Genomic DNA, 16,625 nt, shown 5'->3' on the forward strand with positions numbered 1-16,625 from the left:
TACGTAATTTCCTCTCAAATTTTCGATGCAGATCCTTCCCAACCCCCTTCCCATGTCCGGTGAGGAGGCGTCAACCTGTCGGCTAGAGACATACAGGCTACAGCTGCTAGCTAGATACAGTAGTGACACACTGAGGGTCAGTACAAAGACATTACTTTACTTTTATCCTCTTCACCACTGATCGGCTCGTTAACCGCTTGGGCGATCGGTTACGTCTCTGTTACGCACTGTTGGCAAGTACTGGGCATGCACCGGCTCCTGAATGTACCTGAACCTGCTCCAGTGTTGGTCAAGTCTGGTCTTAAAAGAGCTCACACTCGGTGCCGTCACAACACTTTCTGGTAGATTGTTCCAAGAGTTCACAACTCTCACTCCGAAAAAGTTTGCCCTCATAGTTTTCTGGACCTGCGGCTTCTTCAATCTTGAGCTGTGACCCCTTGTGGGGCGAGCGTCCGCCAGCTCCAAGTAAGGACTTTCGACTGAGTAGTGCCCTTTGAGATGCTTATACACCTCAGTTAGGTCGCCCCTTGCCCGTCTGTAGTATAAGCTAGGCAAGTTCAGGCGCTCCAATCTCTCAGGGTAGTTGAGGTGCCGAAGTGCAGGCACCACTCTGGTGGCCCTTCTTTGAACATTTTCAACCAACTGACAGTCCCTAGTATATCTCGGGGACCAGACGGGGTGACAGTACTCCAGATGGGGAAGCACTTCACTCTTGAAGATCGTTACGAGGGACGGACCGTCTAGATATCTGAACGACCTTCTTATAAGACCTAATAATTTATTTGCCTGATTTACCTTCTTCTTGCAATGTCCCGAGAACTTCAGCTCATTGTCAACATACACAACTAGGTCCTTCTCACATTCAGTCTCAAATAGTGCAGTTTCTTCATCCAGTTGGGACATATGATACGCCTCCTTACCGTTGGTACGCCCCAGGTGCACCCTCTTACACTTCGTGACATCATCTCAGCAGCCATTTCTTCGACCATTCTTGAAGCTCACAGAGGTCCTTCTGCAGTTATTCATAGTCCGCTTGGTTCTTGATTTCCCGAAATAACTTGGCGTCATCGGCAAACATTTGTATGGAGGAGAGTGTACGTCAGGCGTGTCATTTAAGAATCAAACCAACAACAGCGGGCCCAATACACTGCCCTGTGGTACCCCGCTTGTGACGAGTACAGATGATAATTTCGTACCATTAATCACCACACACTGCTTGCAGTCATGTAAAAAGTCTTCTATCCACACTAGGACAGTTTCAACTGCTAGCTAGATACAGTAATGACACTGTGGCCTAAAAAGATATATAGAGGCTACATCTGCTAGCTAGATAGTGTGATACATTGTAGCTATACTGTATTGTATAAATAATATTGTGTAAATCAATAAAACTATAGGTATAGGTACTGTATATGGAGTTGCCGAATGCGGTGTATAGTTTCCGTAGACCTTTTAACAATTCTACAAAACCTGAAGATTCCATCTGCCAAATTTGCGGTCTGTATGATTGTATCTACTATCTAGCTAGATGCTGTAGCCTGTATATCTCTGTTCTGACCCACAGTGTGTCACTACTGTATCTATCTAGCTAGCAGCTGTAGCCTACAATGTCTCTGCCCCACAGGTTGACGCTTCCTCACCGGTCACTGAAGAATAGAGCAGAACTTACGCATTTTCAAACAAAATTGTTTGATAGTACCAAGCTGTCGAAGAGGTAAAAAGTGGGGGAATGCCGTTCCCTTTAAAAAAATGCGAGGGAACGCCATTCCCTCGCGTTCCCCTTCCACTACACTTGTTGTTTTACTATAAACCAACAAGAACTCAATGTTGCATAGGAACACGCACTTTATTGTATACGTGTAAAAACATATCAAGGATTCATTGAAGATATTTGACGAGACCTGAAAAACCTTATGATCAGTTGTGGCAGTTTACTATGAAGGAATTTTCTTTTGTTTTTTAAGTATGGGCGATTTTACTTACCCAAATCAATGTTTTATATTTTCCTCTGTTTACATGGTGATAATGTTTCATTCGAATTTGTTGGCCGATGCAGGCGATTTATATCTTATCACTATCCTCTTCACTGCTTGTCAGGTTACTACAGCCAGTCGGGTGGTCGGTCAGTTGTCTGTTACTCACTCTTGGCAAGTAGGTACTTGAACGTAGTAACCAGAAAATGTCCCAGTGTTGGTCAAGCCTGGACTTGAAGGAGCTTACACTTGGTGTTGTTACAACATACTCTGGCAGGCTATTCCAAGAGTTCACAGAACTTACCCCAAAGAAGTTAGCCCTGACAGTTCTTTGTGCTGATAGTTTATTAAACTTCAGGCTGTGACCTCGGGTGGCCATCCGTTAACTCAGGTAAGTACTACATTAACTCAAGGACTATCCTTGATTGAACTCAAGTAAACCCTTTTAGGCGCTTATAAACTAAAATAAAGTTGTCCCTTGCCGTATGTGTAGTATAAACTAGGCAATCATATAAATTTTTGTTCGTATGTTCTTGATAAGTGCAGTGTTTATAAGTGCCGACATAAATTTGGCTGTCCTTAGTATATTCGGAGAACATAATGACAGTATATCTTAGTGAGGTAACAAAAGATTTATGATGTGCGTATACTGAGAGATGTACAGTGTTGAGCAATAAGTTATCCCATTGTCCTATTCAAGCTTTGTAGTTTTATAATAATAATATATACACTTGGCATCACATATCTACACAAGGGATATATATACACAGACACACATACATACAAATAGATTGCTCTAGTTATTTTAATTTAAGGGTTTGTAATGTATTACAAAATAACACCTCACTTTTAACAATTCTTAACGTATTGGATATTTATTGATTTTACACATTTTTAATATTTTGCACTGAGAATAATTTTATTTATATTTGAATTGGAAACGTATGAGTCAGTCTTGGATCTACATGATATATATATAAACGGTATATGCAACTAAAGATCACTTATAATTGAATACGTGTTATTTGTAAATTATAACGCAATTTATGGTCATATATCAAAGGACTGCGTAAATTTATGATATTTTCCTAGAAGAGGTATTTTGATTTTGATTTGAATTGGTAATGAATGAGTCGGGCAACTCGTCGCTCCTCCTCAAACTGCGTACGTGCGGGACTGTTGCCTACACTAACTTTTCTCGGGATTTTCTGGACATAATACACGTGATATGCTTCAGCGTTTATTAAGCATTTGGATAACACACATTATTTGCACTCTCTTTCGTGAAGAAATCTTTGTTTTCATGTTAGGATATAAAGTGAAAGTAAATACAATATGAATCTAGAAGTATGTCAACATTTATCAATGGTTCACAATCATGTATTTGTTTGTTCAGCCGACTTGGAACCTCATGCCTGTTTATCCATATAATAAAACAGTTTTCTCATATAATTTTGTAATACTTAGTCAGTTGACCAATGTAATAAATATGGCAAATATAATGAAATCTTATTATTTTGTTATTATTCTCCTAAGCCTATCCGACCTTTTTCCCAAGTTTCCAATACGTTGATTCTCTCTGAGGCGACGGCACCTAAAAACACCCACCCAATTTTTATTTATCATCAAGAGGAAAAAATTACGTAAATAAAATATAAGTCAATTTTATAAATGATTATTACCTATAAGTTATGCTTAATTTAAAAACATATACGATAATACTCCTCCGGGCGAAGGTTTTTAGATGACTTACAGGGAGTGGAATAGTGGATTATGTCTCGTAAAAACACACGCCATATTGGATTTCCCTAACAGATTGGGATGTGTTAGTGAAATACTCCTTCTTATGAGAGGTATCACGTGTAGTTATGTTGTAAGTGTGAGAATATAGATCTGATATAATATTGTGATGAGACCTGTGATAGTTGTGTATGTTGATATTTAATGGCTCGACAGGAAAAGCCCTTTACAAGTTGACGAGTAAATGTTTTGATACAGAAAGGACTGTCAGTGGTTGACCCGCGCCTCTAATTATTAACCCAAATTTATCCATTGAAAGACTTGAAAAAATGTAACAACACCTTTGGTATTAAACTTGAATCATTTATATATATGTTAGAGAGTTAAACTTGTCTGTATTTATAAGGTATAGGTGGGTTAAGGTGTTAAATGAGTGTAGGTTGATGAGGTGTTGTGAGGTGTAGGCAGGGATGAGGGTGTGTGGCCATACACATAGCTGCTCCAGGACCCCTTTGTCATCACGCTCGTTATCGTTAATCCATTATATTAAGTTTTAAGTGATGTTATAGTACTATGTTAACCCGTTGCAAGTGAATCTACATCATTCTCCTAGAATGTCTTATCTTGATTGAAATCATAATCTGACAAAGTTGGTCACATTAAGATGCGTGCTTGTTCAATCTTAATGCATGATGTTGTGGTTATCGAATTTTAGCTGTATGTGATCTGCAACTGGCACATTTAATAAAAGTATAGTATGGGTGTCACCTTAAGTAATAGTGAAGCTAGTACATGACATTAGAAATGTTTTCCAAAATTTGTAATGCATAGAATCAATGTAAATATTTACATTAATAACTGCAATAGAGCATGAAGTCACTTGCTGACATTTATAGATCTTTGGGATTTCAGCTGTACAGAATTTATGAAACATGACATGAAACAAACTAATTTAATTTAACCGAATGATTTATTATATAATTTTTGTTTAGGTTGTCATCCATAAATTGTTTAATAGTGTGGTCTCCCTTGTCATTCACAAACAACTATGGCCACTGCATGCCATGTGGAAACTTAAAAAAACCCATATATTTATGTTCCAGTTTGTTTAGTGTTGATGACCACAACCAGTTTTCTTAATAAATTATGTTTAATCATTCCTCAAGGAAAAATTTTAAAATTTATAGAGGCTGTGCAAGAGATGTTGCGTGTTATGTCTGTTGATTCCACGGGTTTTGTTAACAGGTTCTTAATTACTGGTGCTGTATGTGTAGTACTGTACAGTACTTGTTTTTAGGAAGGAAGTGGCTACTTAGCCGGGATTTCCCGGCTGGGCAGACTAGAGGCATAGGTTAGGCTTGTTTGCTGGGCTGGGAATTCCCGGCTAAGTAGCCACTTCCTTTTAGGAAACTTAAGAACTAATGCCACTCAACTAATTGTTTATGAAATTGTGTTTATGGATTATTTTTTACTTGAAAATGTAATTATGAAGGTGATCAGAACCACTTAACCTTTGGAATTTCTCCTTTCCTTATAGAAGAAAAGTACTTGTGTTCAAGATTAGCACAAAATGGGTGATATTGAAGGTCAAGGGTCCAGGTAACCAGCTGCTGGTACCTGCCGGGTAATGAAAAATATTTATAAAGGAAAACTTTTTATAAATAATACAAATCAGGTGGAGGAATAGCACTTTTCATATTATAAATTTGTCCCTAATTTTTCTTGTAAATAAAAATGCTGGTTCCTTCCTGCACGAGTACGATGATGCCATTTTTGTGTACTTAAGCTGGAAGAGGAGTCCGAATATATCATAACATTAATTAAAACGCAATTCCGTTTCATACTCGCTAAGAAACAACAGCAGCAACTTAAGTGATTTCTTGTATAGATTAGGATATATTGTTGTCTTGAGTTAAGAATAATAATAATATTCCCCCACAGCACTAGTAGTGTAGAAACAGATGTATGAATTGCAATTTTTTATTTTATTTTATTAGTTTGGTGATACGAATGTTTTCCCAGCAGCAACAGGGTCACCGTCTTCATTGTCTTTTCCATAACATGAAGACTTACAGGGAATATTTTTGTTATTTCCGGTATACAGTACAGTACATTATGGTATCATGAAATGTCATAGATAAAGTAAACCAATAAAACCTACCTATCCTTGGATGTGATTGTATTGTACTGGAATTATTATACAGGCCTTACCATCAACTTGAAGAAATTTCTTCATAGAAGGTAAAAGTTATTTTACTTTAAGAAACTGACAAAAAATACAAAATATGTTTGTGTATTTCCACTTTTATGATTTTTTTTGCATCTTTGGAGGAGTTGCCTCTGTCTGCTATATTTACTTTATGCAGTTGATTGTTGGTTCATTTCGTAGATTTTTTTTAGGTACAATACAGCTACATTCTGTGTAATTTATCATTCATAAAATGAAGAAAACTAACCAAACCTAAAATAATAGATGATTTCTCTTTTATTCTCCTAAAATAAAATAAATCCCTTCATTCTATTTTGGAGATACCACCATACATTCTATAATTTATAGTTCATAAAATGAAGAAAACTAGCCTGTCAAACATACTCTAACCTAGCTTATAGTACCAGTACACTATACTACAGTTATGCACTCTTTTATCTTTCTAAAATAAAAGAAAGTTCCTTTCTCTTGACCCTTTCACAGCGGGAGGTTACCCTAAGCTGAATAAAATCGTCTTGCGGTAGCCAGTATAGAATGGCAAGTGCATGACACACGGTGAAAGGGTTAAAGAAGTATTCCTACACACTAAACATGGTGGTGTACACTCACCATGTACAGTACAGACCATTCAGAGAGGCCATCCCGATGTGTGCCAATTAGTTGTACACCCAATAAAACATTCTTCGGCACCCTTACGGCTTGATACAATATGACACGGGTGCTGAATAATTTTTTAGTGGGTGTACAGCTCATTGCAGTACAGTGTTGTGACTGGGTGTAATATTGTATTTTTGTCGGATGTTACATTTTGCCGGGCGATTGGTCAGGACAGTCACTAGGTGATTTCCCACTGGCACTCTAGTTTTGGAGCACTACTTGTATTGAAAAATCAGTTTTGTTCAGTGTAGGTGTCTCTTATGTGATTGGCAGTGATGTTTCAGTAGCTAAGTAAATCCCTTCTGTGTCATAGTAAAACATCATGAAAATTATATTGGGTGGACCCTGGTTTTGGGTTAGTTTAGGGTTTGAAAACATTGTTAAGGTTTAATTATCAGCCATTCAGTTAAATAAATTATAAAATGGCCATTGGCCTTTTTATATCCCCTTTGTAAACTACTTGGGTTAAATTGGATTGTTATTTGGAAGAGAGAAGACAGTTGGCATGACTATTTGTGTAACAGTTACGTTTGACAGGAGTTATCAATACAAGATTAAATCTCTATGCCTTCCTTTGAGAACATGTGTGTAATGGGTGTGGACAATTATATTTGGGTGTGTGGGCACTCCCTTATGCAGCATTGCATATGCACTCTTCCTCTGCTGATTTTGAACATAAAAAAATGGATCACCTGAAGCAACTCCACCTCAGCTTATTTCACCTGTCCTAGAGATTAACCATCCTATCACTATTGGGGGGGGGGGAAGGTTACATTACATTAGCAACAGGGTGTACCTTTTGTCATTTTTTCATCGTAAGAAGGCACTGTACCTTCTTTGAAGAAATTTCCTCAAGTTGATGCTAAGGCTGGGCTACTCTCGTTAAGTATTACTTTATTGCTTTAGCTTTGGTTATGTTTGGTTTGGTAGGTTTTTATGGAAAGGATGGATGGTCTTTCAGCCATTAGCTGGCTGGGAATCGTTTTGTTGCTGAGTGTTTGGGGTCAGTCAGTTGCTGCAAAATACTTCTCAACAATTACTTGCAAACATGGCATTGTCGTCCTTAATTACAGTCAACCCTCGCTTTACGCGGTATCCTGCCGAAACCGGAATGCTCACATTCCGCGGTGCGTGTACCCCTTTACGCGGAGAGCGGCGCGAGCAGGGTGCGCACAAGGTCGCCCAGTCATCAAAACATTACCGAGTTCTTCACCCGCCACCCACCACAGCCGGCCCAAGTCAGTGATAGTGATAATTATAGTGAGGATATGGACTTATATGGACTTTGAGGGGTTTGACAAAGAGGCCCTGCAAGCCTCTGTGGTGGATAGTGATACAATTGATACAGTTGAGGGCCAAAAATCTGCCCTCTGCCTTGGAACCAACCCCCCATCCCCGTGTGCCCAGCCATCTTTTCTACTAATGTAAGTGTTAAAAATCCTAATATTATTGATATTTCTCTTAATTATTAATTGTGTGTGCATACCATCATAAAATTAAGAAGTTATTTTTACTACAACGTAGGTATTGTGTCTGAAAAAGTGGAGTTTGGGGGTCAGCCCGGTCTCTATTTCAATTAATCCCATATGTTATGTTGTTCACTTTACGCGTTTCTCACTTTACGCGGGCCGCCTTGGGTTGAATTAACCGCGTAAAGTGAGGGTTCACTGTATTACCCAAAATAGCCTGGGAGGACAACCACAATGGGATTTTTTTTTCCTTTTATGCCATGCTTATGTTTATCAGCTCCTCGTTCATGACTCCTGACCTCAAATATTCATGAAATCTTGGGAGCAAAGCAGTTGTCTTAAAGCATAAGAAATGTCATAATTCAGTTAATATCGTTTTTGTAACAACAGCACATTGAGGATAAAAGCACATTCACTTCACATAGTGTAGCTACCAATTTCAAATTTACTCAGAAATCAGAGAATGTTTAATTTATACCTTATTCATTATGCTTTATTTCATTAATATAAATTTTCACTATCATGCCATGTTTAATATGTTGAAATCCATATTTTGACATTAAAAAGTCAGTACAATACAGTGAATATTAAAGGACCACCACTTGAAATACTGTTCAGGTATATTAGGCTACTACTTGAACTCCTTTCAATAAATCACTAGAAATATAGATGTCTTTGTAATAATTGATAAACAAGGCTTAGGAAGTCAACACCCATGCATTGATGAGCCAACTGCTTCTCTCTTGAACTCCAGACCTAAATCTAGGATTTACTTAATTTTACGTAGAGTTGTGTGTGTTAAGGTGTCTGACGTAGCTGTACCTGTGAAATGTGAATAAATTCCTTTATTCATTTACTGTACCCATTTATACAATGACATCTTTATTAATTTTGCTATCTTAGCTTACCAAAGTTCAAGCTTACATATCGACCATCAAAAGTCAATTTCACCGAATAAAAGGTACATTAAGTGAAATGGTTTACATTTATGAAAACATTAAATAATCCTGCAGAAGTTAAGTGTTGTACAGAATTAAATGATTTATACTGTACAGTATTGATAAGTATAGTATATTATGTACTGCATTAATGAAAACAGTTTATCGTTCACCATTCAAGAATTGACTTGGTGCTATGCCAGCCTGAGTTAATAATGTAGAAAATGTATGAGAATTAATAATTAAATAGTGATTACAGCACACAAAAAAAGAGAATGGCAATATTGCCTTGATCTGAGTCAGTGTGAGCTGAGTTTATAGCAAGATTCTGCTGCTTTTCTGCTCAGTCTGTGTTATATGCGTGGAGATATGATGGTGTTGCAATATATTCTCATAAATTTACATTTCTTGTAGTGCTTCCTCAGTTGTTAGAATTGAGTGACACACGTGGACAAACCTCGTGAAGAAGGTACTTCTTCAGGAAATGTTGATTTCTATTATCCTTAGCTTTTACCCACACCCTCCACCAGTGGCGGACTGGCCCACTGGGATTCCTGGAAATTTCCCGGTGGGCCCCAAAGTGATGGTCCATCACTTTGGAAATGACGGAAAAAAGAAAAAAGAGATATGAGGTTTATGAGATGTTAACTCAATCCGCCCTAATGGGACCAAATCCTTAAAACCTTTACTTTTATTTGATTCCTTTGACTACATTTTGGGATTAAGTGGGCCCTTTTGGACCCTTTTGAGTGGGCCCTTTTACAAGTTTTCCCGTATATATTTTTTTACCCAGTCCGCCACTGCCTTCCACTTCCATCTTAATAATACACCCTGTCATATCTGAACTTAGTCAATATGAATGGTCAAAGTAAGTTAATACCATAGTAGACCATCTCACTGATAATTTCATAAAATATTTAGTGACCGGAACTTTCTCCAGATAATGACCCATTCACTGATATGTAATGGATCAAGTAATAAAGGTAGACTGTACAGTTAGTTCCTTAAAATATATGGAAATACTTGTACTGCACAAGTATATGGAAATTACAACTTCTATTGGTGCATAAATAGTATTTCTTAATATTTAGTTTTCAGATACTGTACTGTACATGTACTGTACCTGTAGGTTTGTCTAAAAATAATCAGAATTTTATGTGACATTTGGATTTTTTCTTGGAAAAATTTGGGTGTAAACCTTCATGTCTTGAACATTTTTTTTTTATATGAAATTATAAGATAAGAGCTGAGATTTACTACGTTTTAGCAGGGTGGAGGGCAGTGAGAGGCGAGACATACCAGGTGCATGGAGACTTCAAGTTACACCAGTCAGCTTTAGAGAGTGACAAGTGAGATATTGTTTATATTTGTTTACATGAGGAAAAACCTTGGATTTCTGACTGAAATGCATGAAAATTCCCCACTTATATACCTATCACAATAATTGTACTTTTTATTGACGTCATGATGTATTCCACTACTTTAGTATGGTGCAGTATTATATACTGTACTTAGGGGAAGGGGATGAAACAGTGAAGACCGACTCATTTGAAGTTTTATGAAACACTTAAAGGATAGTGAGTGCAAGTTTTGATTTCTTTAATTAGCATGGTTGTAGAGACATTGTATGGGAGGAGCTTTTGGGTTCCAGTACAGTATACAGTACTGGTATAGTGTACTATACAGTATTGGTTTATCTGAGATGTACAGTAAGCCCAAACAGTATTGGCAAGGTGTGCTTCCATCAGAAATCATACTTCCACACTGCTGGTAATATATGGGCAATTTGATGAGTTAAATGGGAAGCTTCTTAGAAATGTAAAATAACTACAGTATTGATGTAGAATCATTCATTGTTATATTGAATTTAAGTGGATTGAGTGAAGTTAATTTTGGCCATCAACTTGGAATTGACTAGGAGTTGGTAAATGTTTCGTTGCAAAAAAGTGAAAAAAAATTGAAATTTCTCTGCTGAAAAATACAATAGAAATTGGCAACATACAGAGTGTGGTAGTAGGCTGCAGTCAGTCACCTTAAATGCCCTTGTCAACAAAATTTTGAATTTCATTCATTTCAATGAGCATAAAATTACATTTGATATGATCTTGAAAAGATTATACTAGTGAACGGAATGACTGAATTTTGTAGGCTATTTGCTATTGGGAATAAATGGATTGCAATGTGTGTTGTGAAACAAGTAAATTTAGTTCATTGTATATGATCCCTCTGTTGTCATCATGTTCCTTGTAGTGAAAGTTTTCCCCTGGTGAATTTTATATATATATATATATATATATATACACACACAAGTAAATCACTGTAGTTGCACGTGATCCAGGTATATGCTGATAACCACAAGGAAAGAAGAAAACACGAAGTTCCCAAGCGCTTTCGTGCAATTCACATCTTCAGGGGTGAGTACTCACTAAGGAGAAGTACAAAACAAGCTGTATATATACAGAGGAGGGTGAGATCAGGTCCACAATGGTCAGGTATTAGGTAATGACCCTACTAATCTTTAAAAAGCACCGCGATGGTCAGTAGTCAGGTCAGAGGGTAAGGTGACCCAACCTTCTCACCTGGTTACAAATCTTCTTAATTACACAATTGCCCAGTTTGTACATGCCATTACTCAAATTCATGTTGACTGCTTCGTTATGTTTAATGAGACTAGATTCTATAATGTTCCTACTGTCAATTGAATTACAAGCTAATATTGAGGAGGCATTATCCCAGTCAATGCAATGCTTATTATCCCTCAAATGAACAAACAGAGCATTGGATTCCTGGCATTTCCTAACACTATATTTATGTTGTTTAAGTCTAGTTACAAGATCTTTACCTGTCTGGCCTAAATAAAACATATTACATTCCTTGCAAGGAACTTTATAAATGCAACCAATTGTGTTGTTGGGGGAGTTCTTGATTAACATTTGTTTAACAGTGCATGGGTTTTTAAATGCCACATTGACGTTCCAGGTTTTTAGTTGTAAAGGAATTTGAGAGAAATTTTTGTGAAATGGTAATACTAAGAGATTCTTATGGTCATGGGTGGGCTTGGGATCAGTTCTATAAAAAGATTTCTAAGTAATGTTCAGACATTTGTCTATGAAAATCTAGAGTATTTAAGGTTTGAGCCAATATTATAGATATATTTATATTCCTCATCAATGAATTCCGGGCTGCAAATTCTCAAAGCACGTAAAAACATTGTTGAAAATACTGACTGTTTGACTTTATTATGGTGGGCAGAATAATAATGAATGTATGAGCACACATTAGTAGGTTTTCTATAAATACTGAACTGAAAGGTGTTACCTATTCTGTGTATCAGACAGTCCAGGAATGGCAATTTACTGTCATGCTCTAATTCTACAGTGAATTTGATCGAGGGGGCTAAGTTATTAAGTTGTGGCAGGAAAGCTTTTAGGTCCTCATTACTTGGCCAGAGACATAATACATCATCTACATATCTAAACCAGACTGCTGAAGGTAGTAAAATATACACCTTGTTTTGTACTTCTCCTTAGTCTGTACTCGCCCCTGAAGATGTGAATCACACGAAAGCGCTTGGGAACTTAGTGTTTTCTTCTTTCCTTGTGGATATATATATATATATTCAACCAGAAGTCTTTCTGTGACACGAGATGATTTAAATAATAATCATCCCATTAGAAGTATTTAAATCATCTTGTGTCACAGAAAGACTTCTGGTTGAAGCTAGTGTGATTAAGGAATTAAAATCAATAAACCTTAGTGATGGTCAGTTCAAAACTGATAATATGTTACATAAATTTATTTGTCCGTGGCCCAAGGTTAAAAGTGCTTTGAAAACCTTTGATCTAGATGTATGATAGTTATTTAGTGGGTCCCTTATTTTTTACCTGACCTGACTAGTCATGTCACCCCCCTTCTCTGAAGCTCCTCTACGTGTGTGTTGGTCTGGGGATTAGTGGATGACATCATTATGACCTGACCTCATGTTTTTAAGGTCACCCTGTATATTTAAGCCTCTCTCTGTCCATGTAATCCAGTTGCCTCTGAAGATGTCTTGAATAAAGACGAAAGTTAAGGTGCTCCGTTGTTTCCCTTTTCCCGTGTGATTTTATCAAGATTTATCTTATCCACGTTTTCATTGTGATCTACATGATATATATATATATATATATATATATATATATATATATATATATATATATATATATATATATATATATATATATATATATATATATATATATATATATATATATATATATATATATATATATATATATATATATATATATATATATATATACTGTATATCGGGTATGGGTACTTCATGCTAATATTGTACTGTATTCTGTATAAGTTACTGATGAAATGGGTATGGATGTAGGCATACAAGACACTGCAAAATATTAAAAGAGAAACAGAAGAATGCTTATAAGGCAACAAACAAATGCCTTAGATTCCCTCCATCCTCCTTTGAGAGCTGTCCTAAAACCAACAGAGAACTGAGGCATTGAGGTTTAATCACGCATATGGTTGAATGAATGCTCTGTAGAGTTTAGGTTCCAGCAAGTCTCTTCATTGGTCCCTGAGACAAACAATGGATTTGCAGATTCATCAGGGTAATGCCCCCTTACTGTCAAACATTGTTTACTTTCATGACACTGACAGACTCTGACCAGGGGTTGCCTGTCAGTAACATGTCTCATAGGTTACTTGTTTGTTTCTCTCCTTATTCGTAAAATGGGATTTTGTGCCTCAGGCCTTCATATCTGCAGTATTTCTATTTGATTTTTTATTTATAAGTCTTATTCATTTGGCACATTGCCTATCTTAATACTGGTATTATATCTGGGTTTTAAACCTTGTATTTTTCATCATTGTCATATTTATTCTTCTATTTTCAGGTGTTATGTTGAAATACTGAAACGTATTCACTTCAGGTGTGTTAGTGCTCAATAACGGTATCCTACATGAATGCCAATTTGAGTAGGATATTTGGAACTGTGTGTGCATACTTTGTGGCAGTGAACTCAAATAGAAAAAGTCCTTGTTGAGAGTTAACGTGACCAAGTCCTTGATGAGATGCTTGAAAAATTATTCTTTATATAGAAAATGGACATGACAGGGATCCATTTAGTTGGACAGATGTAATTAGTTTTGTAAGCTCTACCTGTCACGTATGCCAGGCCTGACAAGATATCAGTTCGAAGGGCCATAAGAGCAAGTTTTTAGGCCTGGTGAAGTGGAGGCAAAGCGTGGTGGGCCAGCTGTGCAATGGCTGGTAGCACAGCAGTAACTCGACTCTCACGCATTATGATGTGCCTGCTTACTTTGGCTGGACTTCCCATCATCTCTGCTCTGGTAGCAGGTAAGACTTTTATTTTATTTAATTATGTATTTCTTTATTTAGATTTTAATCTTAATTCTGCATTTGTTACGAAAAAGAGGGTGAGGGTCATGGCTATAACTACAGTTCAGTAGTTGAAATCCTTGATGCCAGGAAGACACTTGACATTTGACACTTGGAAATTATTTGTTATTTGGTCTAAGCAGATGGACAGAAAGGTGCCACAATATTAAGTTTTAAGTTATTGGCATAAACAGGAACAGTTTAGTGTGTAGTGGGGTAACACTCAGGGATGTTCAGATGAGATTTGTCTAAGAGGAATCTTGTTTTTACCTTATATGTAGCTATGGGGGTTTACACTAATGAGCTAAACTCAATCATGAAGAGAGAGAAATGTGGATGCTGTATATCCAGTTGCTAGCTACCTGTTTTAACAAAGTAAGCTCTGCAAATTGCTCCTTCTGCTCATACCCTACTGTAGGTGATTAATATATTTGAAGTATTTGTTACAAAACAATGCATGAATCTTCCACTAAAAGACTTTAGGGTTAACTACGTAAATCTACCAAACTTGAAAAGCACCCTTTCATTTCTTGTGTACAGTTCTAACTGAATCACATTATAACTAAGGTCAAGAGTGATGATATTGATATTAATAAGCAGTTTAGGAACTCACTGCAGTAGGCAACTCCTTGACAATTAAATTATCTTTTCCCTAGCATAGACAATAGAGAGGACTACTTCTGAAAGTATTGCTACTCCCTATAGCTATTGTAATAGACTGTGATATATTTGTAATTACCAAGTAACGGGTCTAAAGAAGCTTAGGGTCTGTCACAGTGATATATTTTCACTCAGTTATGTGAAGTGTCTGGATGTTCTCAGGAGACTCCATCTTTGACTTTATGCAAAAGGTGTAGACTTCTATTAATGCTAATTAGTGCGCAATGAGAAAGTGCTGCATACTTGTTAGTCATCCTTTTAATGGGAGGGGAAGCATCCATGTTTGGGCATATGCTCCCTACCCCCCCCACACCACCATTTTAAATTTTACTTTACCCTCTTAGATTTAGAATTTTCAAAGTGCCCTCCACCCTTGAAATCCTACATGGTAAATATAAATGTAAGGTACGACAATAGCAAACATACCGTATTTATGTACAAGGGGGTAAACTGTAATTGAAAATGCAAGGGACAATCATTCACCCCTTTAATAGTTTTCTCTGCTGAATATGTATAGTACAGGAGTGCTTTGACTTAGAAAGGGGATACTTTCCTGAAAAACCTTGTGTAAATCGAAGCCATTTTTACCATTGACTACCATTATACAAAGGGAGATACCTGTAATTATGTTCTTAATATAAAAAATAAATAAAATAAAATAAAAATACACATTTTCAAGCAATTTCTCTTGTTGAGAAACAATACTTCTGAGTTCAGTAGTACAGTACAACATCAAGTTTATTTAATCCATATTAGAATATATATTCAACTTCCGTGAAACTTTAGTGGTCGGTGCTTAGGGTGATGGTGAGGCAGGATGGTGGTAGATGGAGTTACTGGGAGGATGATGGTGTAGAAGCTGAAACATTTGCCTCACCACTGCTGCCACCACCACCACTACCATCATCATCATCATCAAGCACTAATTGGATCATTGCAAATTGGGGTCAGTGTAACATAGTTTATATGGAGAGGCATTGCTGACAGTATTATTTCATGTGTGATTTATATATGAGGACAACATTTGTTAACCCTCTCGTGCATGCAATAAGTTTGTAAATTTTGTGATCACAACAAAAGTCATAGGAGACCACTGCTGTGAGGCCTGGTTATACATGTTCTGCAGCCAATTTATCCCACAAGATTTTTTATTTTTTATTGTTTTGCATGATTTATACATCACTGGCTTCATTATAGTTTTGGCTTTAAGATAAGCAGAAAAACCTTAAGATCATAATAAGACCATATTTTTGTCACTCCGAATATTTTTTTTTCCCAGCGTCGTACCTCGGATATTTTCTCACAAACCTACCAAGGTCTTATATAAATACAGTAGTTATTGAAGTGTATTTTTATGAAGCTTCCAACGGTGACTTTGGCATTTTTGTAGAAGTAATAGAGAGGTGGGGGGGGGGGAGATAAAGGGACAAACACAAACTACCAGCACTGCTGATGGGAGGAAACTGATGGACAGTAGAACTTCACACACATTTTTGTTCTTTCTGGAAGCTTCCCTCACAAGATCATGCAATCATATATGATGCACAGAAATTAACGCAATTATCTTGAAAA

The 16,625-nt window shown here is 36.8% G+C and overlaps 1 protein-coding gene across 7 annotated transcripts in view; it reads left to right on the forward strand.

Moving 5' to 3' along the window:
• Positions 1-3,731: 3,731 nt before the first annotated feature.
• The window catches only part of LOC121878057 (activin receptor type-2A-like), a 33,848-nt gene continuing 20,954 nt past the window's right edge, over positions 3,732-16,625 (forward strand). Inside the window, exons 1-3 of one of the 7 annotated variants that reach the window (XM_042384030.1) lie at positions 3,732-3,826; positions 10,257-10,335; positions 13,888-14,351. In XM_042384030.1, the coding sequence (XP_042239964.1) occupies positions 14,258-14,351 (94 nt within the window). In that variant the 5' untranslated portion in view covers positions 3,732-3,826; positions 10,257-10,335; positions 13,888-14,257. Of the gene's footprint in view, positions 3,847-10,253; positions 10,336-13,887; positions 14,352-15,839; positions 16,000-16,625 lie in introns of those variants that run through there. The other 6 variants (XM_042384031.1, XM_042384028.1, XM_042384029.1 and 3 more) reach the window with 6 other exon arrangements.

The sequence above is a fragment of the Homarus americanus genome, unplaced genomic scaffold (genome assembly GCF_018991925.1).
Source record: "Homarus americanus isolate GMGI-L3 unplaced genomic scaffold, GMGI_Hamer_2.0 scaffold45562, whole genome shotgun sequence".
In the NCBI taxonomy this organism is placed as follows: Eukaryota; Metazoa; Arthropoda; class Malacostraca; order Decapoda; family Nephropidae; genus Homarus; species Homarus americanus.